At 55.3% G+C, this 10,492-nt stretch overlaps 1 protein-coding gene across 2 annotated transcripts; it reads right to left on the bottom strand.

Annotated features, from left to right (window-relative positions):
* Positions 1-2,361: 2,361 nt before the first annotated feature.
* On the bottom strand, positions 2,362-6,302 carry TNFSF14 (TNF superfamily member 14). 2 transcript variants are annotated; one of them, XM_006023348.3, is made up of 4 exons: positions 5,984-6,302; positions 5,113-5,146; positions 3,877-3,918; positions 2,362-3,597 (listed from the first exon to the last, which is right to left on the bottom strand). In XM_006023348.3, the coding sequence occupies exons 1-4, from the start codon at positions 6,200-6,202 to the stop codon at positions 3,182-3,184; spliced, it is 711 nt and encodes a 236-aa protein (XP_006023410.1). In that variant the 5' UTR covers positions 6,203-6,302; the 3' UTR covers positions 2,362-3,181. The 2 variants fall into 2 exon arrangements, with proteins under 2 accessions (XP_006023410.1, XP_025059740.1); XM_025203955.1 differs by having other exon boundaries at positions 6,071-6,302.
* Between the last annotated feature and the right edge of the window lie 4,190 nt (positions 6,303-10,492).

Below are 10,492 nucleotides of genomic sequence, written 5' to 3'. Positions count from 1 at the left end.
GGGGGGGGGGGGGGGGGGGCTGTAGGAGGGACTAGATAGCACCTAGCCCTGCCCTCCCTCCAACAGTGGGCAGGAGTCACAGCTCTGTGGCATCACAACAGTGGGGAAGTCAAACCACATCCCCATCTGGTGGGTCCAGGCCTGTCCATCCTGTCCTATCCCTACAGCCTTGCTTGGATGGCTGGGTCCACCTTCCGCCCCCACTGTTGCAGCCACCATGCCTCAGTTTCCCCCTGTCCACACCCCTGGCAGCTGCAAGGGGATCATGGCTGGGTCTTTGTACAGTGCCTGCAATGACTGGGACGGACCAGGCCCTGCTGCTGTGGAGGGAGGGTGTGGGGCTTGTTCGTGGGTTCTGGACAGGGCAGCGATGGGGGCATCTGGGCCACAGATCAAGGCAGCCAGCCTGCTACACCAGCCTCGGCCTCTGCCACCAGAGGGTGCCATAGGACTGAGAGGGGGGGAAGGAGCTGCCTGGAGTGGGGAGCTCCCAGATGCCCTCCTCCCCCACCACCGCCAGGGGGCACTGGGGAAACTGAGGCAAGGATCTGATTAGTCCCAGGGGTGGATGCCGTAATACAAGACGGTGCCTCCCAAAGCTGGGGAGAGAAGTCAGGCATCCGGGCTCTCAGGCCCAGCCCCAACGTTTCACCCCAGAGGTGGCTGCATCAGGCTGCTCCCCCCACCCCCCCAATGGGTCAGTACCTGGTTTGCCATAGGTTCATCACAGGCAGCTGAGGGAGTGTGGCCTAATGGGTGGAGCTGAGCTCTCCCCAGGGGCCAAGGTCAAAGGTCAAGATTTCAGGGACGAACCAATACCAGGTGTTGAGACCCTGTTTATAGGCAGAAAGCTCCTGGGAGGTGCCAGCCAGGCTTGGGGCTAATTAGTGGCCCAGGTGGGCCAGCTAATGAGGGATTGTGGCCCTGAGCCCACCCCAGCCTGGTAAGGGAGATGCAGCTGTGGGCTTTAGCTGGGGAGTGGGGAGCACCTGGGGGGTGGGGGCTACAGGTTGGGAGTGAGGGACACCACCAGGGCTGGGGGGCTGCCCCCTTCTGGGCAAGCAGAGAACTCTCCGGGGGTTGGGGTGCCCCTATCAGGGCCTCTGTGCTGTCCGCTGTTGGACCGATGGCCCTGCCTCAGGCCTGGGGGCTGTTACCCACCCTGCCTCACCCCAGAGGCAGTTGCATCCCAGGCCCAAGGGATGGATCTCTGCTGCCCCCTAGCGCCCACAGCTACTTCCTCGTCCCCAGCACCAAAGGGGACAGTCTCAGTCTCTGGGGTTGGGGGTAGACCTGTGGGAGGGCAGAGATGGCTCTCACAGGCTGAGAGGCAATGAGGGGAGGGTGGCATCTCTGCCTCCCTGGCCCTGCCTTTTGCCTTGACCCTTGACCTCTGACCCTGGGGACAGCTCAGCTCCAGCCACTGGGTTATACTTCCCTGGCTGCCTGCCATGACCCCATGGCAGGGTGGGGAAGGTGCTTGGTGCTGCCCAGGACTCCCTCCTCAGCCTCACTGGTCTAGGAAATTGGGAGCAGACACAACCCATTGGGAGCCACTGGGAAGCAGGATCCCTGGGTCAAAGCCCTGGCCCAGGCTGGAGCTTGCTCTCTGGCACCCAGCTGCCCCCTCACCACCCAGGAGCATTTAAGAGGCCAATGAGGCCAGATTGGGGATGGTGGGCAGTTCATTCCAATATAAGCCAGTGTCGGGGGCACCCGGGACTGGCAGCTGTGGGGCTGCGAGGGCTCTACTGGCTCAAGTGTCTGCTGCTGCATGCATGTGCACACACCTGCACATGCGTGATCCCAGAGTGTGCCGGGCACATGCACTCATGCCTGTGCCTTTGTGCAGACCCACGTGCAATCCCAGCATGTGCCAGCCCCTGCAAGCACACACAGATGTGCACAGGAATATTCCCAGCATGTGGCTGCTGCTACATGCACATGCATACACACACACACACACACACACACACACACACACATGTACAATCCCAGCACACGGCACCTGCGTGCTCACACATGATCCCAGCACATGCCAGTTGCATGCACACACAAGCACACATGCATGGCCACACATGCATGACCATAGAACATGCCAGCTGTTATGCACACACATGTGCAAGCACACGAGTCCAGCATGTGCCAGCTGCTCCATGTACATGCATGCATATGCACATGCCCAATCTCAGCACATGCATGCACCCACAGACACATGCATGATCCCAGCATGTGCCAGACCCCCACAGACCAGGCTGTGCCCCTGCCTCCTGTCCTGCAGAACCCAGGTGTCCTGGCTCTGCCCCCCCACCCTGTCCTGCATGGCACAGAGAAATCAGGCCATGGCTCAGAAATCACAGAATTTTATTTCCAAGCTCGGGGGCTGCATGCAGCTGTAGGGTCCCAATGCTGGGGGCAGGGAGGGGACTGGTTGCCTGCAGTGGTGGGGGGAAACAGGCAGGGCAGGGCACTGGAGCCAGCTCCATCCCCCCCCCCCCAGCTCTCTGCCTCTGGCCTGGCCCAGGACTCAGGAGTGTGGGCTCCCTCAGCCCTACTGTCCATTCCAGAATCATGCAGAGAACCCAGGTGTCTGGGTGCTCCCAGCCCTGTTACTTGGCTCCAGCAGGGGAAAGAACCTAGGTCTGGGCTCCTAGCCCTCTTCGCTCTAGCCGCTAATTCCCACTCCCCTCCCACAGCCAGGTAGAGAACCCAGGTGTCCAGGACGCCAGCCTTCCCCTTCTCTTCCCAGGCATCCAGGCTCCTGTTCCCAGAGAACCCAGGCATCTGGGAGGCAGCCCCTGCCCCTGGCTCAGAGCATGAACGCGCCAAAGATGGAGTGGGAGCCAGTGTGCACTCCTGGATAACCCAGGCGCCTGGAAGAAGGTGACCATGGGTGGTTCAGAACACGATGGCGTTGAAGACAGAGCAGGCGCCGTCATGGACCTGCATCCTGGCTCCTGCCCCAGAGAACCCAGGTGTCTGGGCCCCTGGTGAACCTAGGAGCCCAGGAGGTGGCAGCTGTAGGTGGCTTGGAGCATGAAGACGGGGTAGGCGCTCTTGCACACCTGCAGCAGGTGTCCAGGCTCCTGCCTCAAAGAACCCAGGTGTCTGGGCCCCAGTGAACCCAGGCATCCAGGGGGCAGTGAACCCAGGTGTTCAGGTGGTGGTGGCCATAGGGGACTCAGAGCATGAAGGCGCCGAAGACAGAGCGGGTGCCATCGCGCACCTGCAGCAGGTGCCGTGGCTTCACGTCCACGTAGAGGCGGTCGTGTGGCGTCAGGTGCACGAGGCCGCCCAGGGCGCTGCCATGGGCCCAGAGCGAGTGGTTGCCGGAGCCGCAGTGGGGGGCCAAGAGCCGCTGCAGCAGGGGCAGAGGCCTTGGGTACCGGGGGGTGGTCTTGTAGACTCTGTGGGTAGCGGAGGTCACGGCACAGGCCTCTGGCACTGCCCGCAGCTGCACAACTGAGTAGACGTAGTAGTGCCCGGGCTGGTGGCACACCAGCGCACCCTCCTCGTAGCCCAGCCCCCGCACGAAGGCCCAGTCCTTGGTGCTCTCCCACAGCAGTGCTTTGCCTCCCTTCGTCGTGTTCTCTGAGCCTGGGTGGGGAGGGAGGGAGGGTGAAGGACCCAGGTATCCAGCCAGCCCAGCCCCCCCCCGCCGGGTCTCTCACCTCCCAGAGACAGACAGACCCCAGGAGTCCAGGCTCCCAAACCTCTCCACTCCCCCCAGCCCCTAGGTCCCTCTCCTCTTCCAGAGCTGAGGGGAGAACCTGGGCATCTGGGCCCCCCCCCACTGGCCCTGCATCCTTCCTTCCCCCCTGCCCAACAAGGAGGACGGCTGTGCCCTTGTGTTAGTGCTGCAGGTAATGAGCTTACCGATGAGATGAGCTGCCGGCTTCTCGGCCTGCAACATCCGCTCTGGAATGGAAACAGGAGATGGCAGTGAGGCCAGCCTGGGCCCACGGGGCTCAGAGCCACCCAAGTGCCCACTGTGGACCCCTCACTCTTGCTCCCAGAGGAGACTCTCCTTGTGGGCAGTATGGGGGCTCAGAAACATGGCGCAGTGCCAGGCTTGGCCAGCAAAAGGTGCTTGCTAGGTGCTCTATATGGTGGGGAAACAGAGGCACGGGGAACGCTCCCAGCCCTGCTGGTGCCCCTCACTTCCGACCTGCAGCCCCATCTCCCCACCACCTTGCCGGTGCCCCTCTCTCCCGACCCACAGCCCCCTGTCTCCCCCTGCCCTGCTGGTGCCCCTCACTTCCAACCCTCAGCCCCCTGTCTCCCCCCTGCCTTGCCAGTGCCCCTCACTCCCGACCTGCAGCTCCCTGTCTCCCCCCGCCCCTCACTCCCATCCTGCAGCCCCCTGTCTCCCCCCTGCCCTGCTGGTGTCCCTCACTCCCGACCCGCAGCCCCGTCTCCTCCCCACCCTGCCAGTGTCCCTCACTCCCAACCTGCAGACCCCTGTCTGTCCCATGCTGTGTCGGTGCCCCTCACTCCTGCCCCGCAGCCCCCTGCCATTTCACATCAGATGTTTCCTTTCCAAACCACTTGCTTTGTAAATTTTTTCCCCACCCAGCAAAGCTACCAACTGTCTCTGGGCCCTGACCTGGGACTAAAAATATCCCCCTTCTCTCCCCGCCTGCCATCAACCTGTTATAATTAACCCCAATTTGCTCCGCTCTGACAACGGAAGGTTTGAGGCAGCCAGTAACCAGAGGAAGTGGAGGGGGGTGGGGGTGCAGAAAGAAAAAGGGGGGTGGCTGGTTATGGGGCAGGAAGCCAGGACCTGCTCTTGGAATACGTTTCGATCTCACTCCCTGGCAGATGCCACATTTATGGTGTCACAGATATGTTCAAGGTGCCCTAAATTGCCCCATGTTCAGCCCATCAGTGGCACCATAAAATGGCTGTCCAGCTACGAAGATGCTCCACATTTCAGGGAGCTGCCAGGTGCAGCCACAGACCCCTGTCCCACCAAAGTTGTGCATCCAGGCTTGTGTGTGTCCTGGTTTGCACAAATCCCCACACGCGTGCGCGTGTGCATGTGCCCGACAACTAGGCTTGGACCCAGGCCAGGGGCCTCCTGGATAGCCAGGGAATAGTGGCACCTACCTTGTATGACTTTCTCAGCAAGGGCCTCGGCAGCCTGAAATGGATGGTAGGAAAAGAGGTCAGCGATGTTCACAGCACAACACAGCATCCTGGCTACACATGCAGCCTGCACAACATGGTGTCAGCACACACAACTCAGAGCTAAGATGAGCCAAGTCTGGCAGAGATGAGTCTACCCCAAAACTCCGGGCCTGTTTCCAGCCAGCTAAAGTGTCCCTATCTCAGCCCATGCACACACACAGTACACAGCACACATGCATGCAGGCACAGAGAACCTAGGCATCACCCCTGCCACCCCAAGCATCGGATCTGCGCATATACACATGCACACACACAGAGCCCAGGTGTCCGGGACACACAGGCACACACACAGAACACAGGTATTTAGGATATGCGCGCGCACACACACACACACACACACACACAGAGCAAGATGTGTACCCCTCTCTCCAGCAGTGCCCCCCACCTTCTCTGCCCTGCACACTGCCACACATGTAGCTTCAGCCAAGCTCGCTGTCACAGGTATACAGATGTCTCTCAACACATGTGCATGCATGTGCACACAAATGCACACACCTGCCATCACACACAACACCAGGCAAATACACACAACCCACCCCCCTCCAACTACACCCCCACTCCAACCATGTTCACACACATACAGCTGCCATCACACAATGCCAGGCAAATTCACGCACACATACACACCATCACACCCCCCTTCAACCATGTTCACCCCCCCTCCAACCATGTTCACACAGACATATGACCCCTGCTCTCCAGCCAAGCTCACACTTAACCCTTTACTGCCTACCCCAGCCCCTGGCACACCCACCCCGCTCCCATCTCTATCCCCATCCCCAGGACTCACCGCATGTGCTGGCACCTGCCCCAGCACCCCCTGCAGGCGCAGCAGGTAGTAGCCCTCCACAGCCACCCCAACCAGTGCCAGGCTCACCAGGACAGCCAGGACCAGCTGGCCAGGTGAGCACTGCCGTGTGTGAGGTTTCCTCCGGGGGGGCACGATGGGGATCCGGTCTCCCTGCCCCTCCACAAAGAAGACTGAAGGGTAGATCACACCGTCGCCCATAGCCCCACAATGCCTGTGGGGGGTGGGGGGTGCTCGACCGTGACCTGGATGGTGGCACTGGAAAGCAGGTCGCACGTTGGCCTCCTAGGCTCTCCCTTGCCTCCAGGGTTATGTAGTGACACCCTGCAGGCCCTGGGGAGGAAACCACGCTATTTCTCAATCGGCTGAGGCCTGGGACTTTGCTGGGGGAGGAGGGCGGGGCTTTGGGACACAAGCTCCACCCCTTGTGAAAAGCCCTGCCCCCTGTGGCCTCCCCTTTCCATGACCTCCATCATGGGGCTTGTGGTCTGCTGCCTCACTGGGTTCCCACCCCCACTGGGGACTGGAGGCAGGCATCTCTGCAGGTGGGGGGAATCCCCCTGGGTGTTCATGGCTGCCATCTGAACTCTGGCAGTCCTCCAGCTGCTATCCCACACTGCTTTGCAGCAGGCTGGGGCCCCCAACCTGTGGCCCTCTTGCCTTGGTAGGATGTGGATCCAGTGGTATTTCCAGGCTGGAGGGCGCGATGCAACAGAAGCTGGTGCTAGGCATTGTACATCACAAGCAGTGAATTGTAAGGACAGTGTGGACGGGCTGAGCAGAAGTCAGGAGAAGCTAGAGAAGGAGATGCTTGCAAAGCCAGAGTCTTCAGGGGTCTTCAAAGGCATTGCATGGCCGGTCAGATTTCATTGTCCTTTTACTGTGTCCAGCCCTAGTGTCCTTTTATTGCACATAGCCTTAAAAGTCATTCAAAGTACTGCACTGTTCTGCCAACACACCTCCCTTTTCTTATTCCCTTCCAAAGGACCCTCAGAATTGCACTGCAAAACCAAGGCTGCCCACAGTCTCGACATCTCCCTTTGGGGATGTAATAAAAAGAGCCAGTCAGAATTCTTCCCAGAGTCATTTTTATTTAGTTTAATTTTTTTTTCAGGGCTTTTTAACCCACTGTGTCCTTTCGTTGGTTCTTGGATCCTCCTTACAAAGGCAAAAACTGATCAAAGTTTGTTTTTTTATTTGTAGCTACCAATTTATATTTGAAGGGGGAGGGAGCTGCTTCCCCCCCAAAAAAATTGAATCTGAAAACACAGGGTCAGCTTATACACAGGGGCATCTTATAATCAGAACAGTACAGGACCTGGGAAGGACAGCTGTGTTCTCATCACCCAAGAACTGTGACCATTTAAACCACCATATGGTGGCTGTTTCCATGTTGTTAGCAACACACATAGAGCCTCCATTGCCTGTGTATTCAACATGGTGACCGACAGCTGTATGTGTTCCAGGGGAAGTGTGTGCTGTATATTCTCCTATACAACACATCCTGGAATATAATATGCACTTTTTTTTTGAAAAGCAGAATGAAGGAAAAAAGATGTTTCCCAGAGTTACCGCTGCATAGAGCAGGGACAGAACCTCATCTTCAGCTCACTGCCCCACCCTCCCCCCATTTCCTGCTTAATGAAAGCTGAAACACTAGCTGCTGTTGCAGCCTGGTCCCTGTGGGTAGATCTAGGATTTTGCAAAGAGCTAAAGAGTCTCCAAAGCTGTGAAATAAGAGGAGAGAGACCGAGAGGGGCTAGCAGACAGCAACACTGTCCTAAGGAAGATTAGCTTGACTATTGGAATTTGAGTGCCGTGGTGTTTGCACATAACGAATCCATGGACGTGATGGATTTGCGGTGAGCCAATTTGCAGCGAGCCAAACTAAACAATATCCAAGGAGTTTTACTTTAATGTACCACAAAGACTTTTAAAGAATCTGGAAAACTTGCTCATGCAAACAGTCACACCATTGCAGCACAAGAAAGAGCTAAAAATGTGATATGTACAAACACTCCAAGACCCTTAAAAAGGGGAGGCTATTGTTAACACCTGTGGAGTGAAGAACAATGAGCTGTGATGCCAAGTGGCCTCCTCAGGTGCCTGTATAATAATACCACAGCTGCTGCACTATGAAGCATAAATCAAAGTGGGAGGCACCTATCCAGGGTAGAAATCCAGCTTCCTGGCTTAATACACACCCCCTAATTTTGGGTAGGAGCTGATTTGGAGGGAAAAGTTGCATATCCTGTGTAAAACAATATGGTAGATTAAAAGCACAGGGTAGCCCATACATAATTTGTCATGAATCTATCCAGGGGTCTTCTATCCTGGGAAGCAAATCAGCTTCTCTGCTTTATACTCACCCCCTAATTATGGGTAGGGGACAATTGGGGGTGGGGAGGGGGAACAAAGCACATGTGGTATGTGAAGCAATACAGTAAATTAAAAGCACAAAGTAGCTCTAAGACTGGGAAAAATCAAGACTATTTCCAAACCATGTCCCCCACCCCTCTCCCCCCTGGGTTGTACCTTTGTTCCAGCTGTGGGCAACATATCACAGCCCTCCCCAAGCACTGATAAGTCAGGATCACTTCCATCATCCCACGCAAGATGTATCTTGAGTGCTTTTTCCGGTTTCTATTCCTGTCCCCAGTGATGACTCCGGTACTATTTCCTAGCCTCGCCCATGGCGCCCACGCAGCTTCAGGTATGATCTTGCTGCGTTTCCACAGGCAGCTTAATAGACAAGCAGCTACCACTTTCTTCCAGCTCTTAGTCAGTCCTCTCCAGCAGCTCCCAAGCTGTGGGCGCCTTCTAGCCAAAAGTGAAATTGATAAGACATGAGAACGAAACTGACCGGTTTTCGTATTGAGACTGGAAACCACTAGGTCTCATACATGCGAACATAAGACCTGCCATGGATTGGATCAGACCCTAGGTCCATCTTGCATCGTCTCCTGTGTCATACTGGGGCAGAAAGAGGATGCTGGAATGGAGTGCGACTGGGACTGACCTGGGTTTTTTTACCTGATTGCTCCTCTCCCACTTGAAGCCTCCAGCATTTAAGGTCTAGGACAGGCCACGCCCCTCACTCTTCTGCTCAATAGCTACTGATGCCCCTTTCTTCCTAGAATGCATCCAATCCACTGTATCTGGTGGCAATGAATGAGGAAAAACTTCTTCAAGGTTCGTGTGACCAGACTCTGGAATAGATTCCCAGCGGGGGTGGTAGAAGCACCTACCTTGGAGAGATCTTTAAAAAGAGACTGGACGCGCACATTGCTGGAGTTATTTGACCCCAGCAGTCTTTCTTGCCCAGAATAGGGGGGCTGGAACCGATGATCTCACAAGGTCCCTTCCAGTCCTAAACTTTTGTGAATCCGTGAATCTGTGACACCTTTTAATGACCCTCTGGGTGAAGAAGAACTGCTTTGTGTTAGCTTTAAATCGACTACCTAATGGTTTTATGTTGTGACCCCTTGTTCTTGTCTGGTGAGAGGTAGTCAATAATAAATCCCTATTGACTTTTGCTTTGCCATTTAGTGACTGCGTCTACACATTCATTAATGCGCAGTTCTTACTGCGCATTTTAGTATTTGCTTAATGAAGTATTAACTAAATGCACAGTAATTACAGTTTCTGCACCCTAGCGCCAGCTCACAGTTTTTTGTGGTGGTTACTGTGCAGTAGCTTAATAACACTGCTCAGTAGCTTATTAGCATGATTATGTGCCGGCATGCTACTGCATAGTGTTATTAGGCTACTGTGGAGTAAGCGTCTCGTGTAGATGTGCCCACTATGTTGTAAACCCTTCTCATATCCCCTCTCAAGCATCTTGTTTCTGAACTGAACAGGCCTGGCAGTGTTAGTCTGCCTGCATAGGGAAACACCTACATGCCACTCATCATCAGGAATCCTGGTTTTCTTCAATTTAAAGAAATCCCCAATTTTCGGTTAAAAAAAACTAACCCTAAATCCACATTTTCCAATGATTTATATGAAACACTATACAGGTACTCCTCACTTAATGACCTACCTGTTTAACGACCGCGCGGACTTACGACCAGCGAGAACTGGTCGTAAGTACGAGAACTTTGGTCGTGGAAACGGCAGTGCGGCGTCTCAAGCCAAGGCACGCAGTATCAAGGGGCGGCTCCTCGCTTATCGACCAATTCGCTTAACGACCTAGTCGCAGGAACGGAACTCGGTCGTTAAGTGACGAGTGCCTATATATATGTGTGTGTGTGTGTGTGTGTGTATGTGTATATATGTATATATATATATGTGTGTGTGTGTGTGTGTGTGTATGTATATGTATGGAATTATGGAAAAATGTGGATTTGGGGTTACTTTATTTTAACTGAATATTGGGGATTTTTTTTAAATCAGAGAAAACCAGGATCCCTGTTCATCATTCCTTTTTGCCCTTCTTTGGACCTTCTCTTGTTCTTCTATATCCTCTTCAAGGTGTAGGGCACAGAACTG

This window comes from Alligator sinensis, unplaced genomic scaffold (assembly GCF_000455745.1).
Source record: "Alligator sinensis unplaced genomic scaffold, ASM45574v1 scaffold707_1, whole genome shotgun sequence".
In the NCBI taxonomy this organism is placed as follows: Eukaryota; Metazoa; Chordata; order Crocodylia; family Alligatoridae; genus Alligator; species Alligator sinensis.
This window is presented reverse-complemented; position numbering and strand designations above follow the sequence as displayed.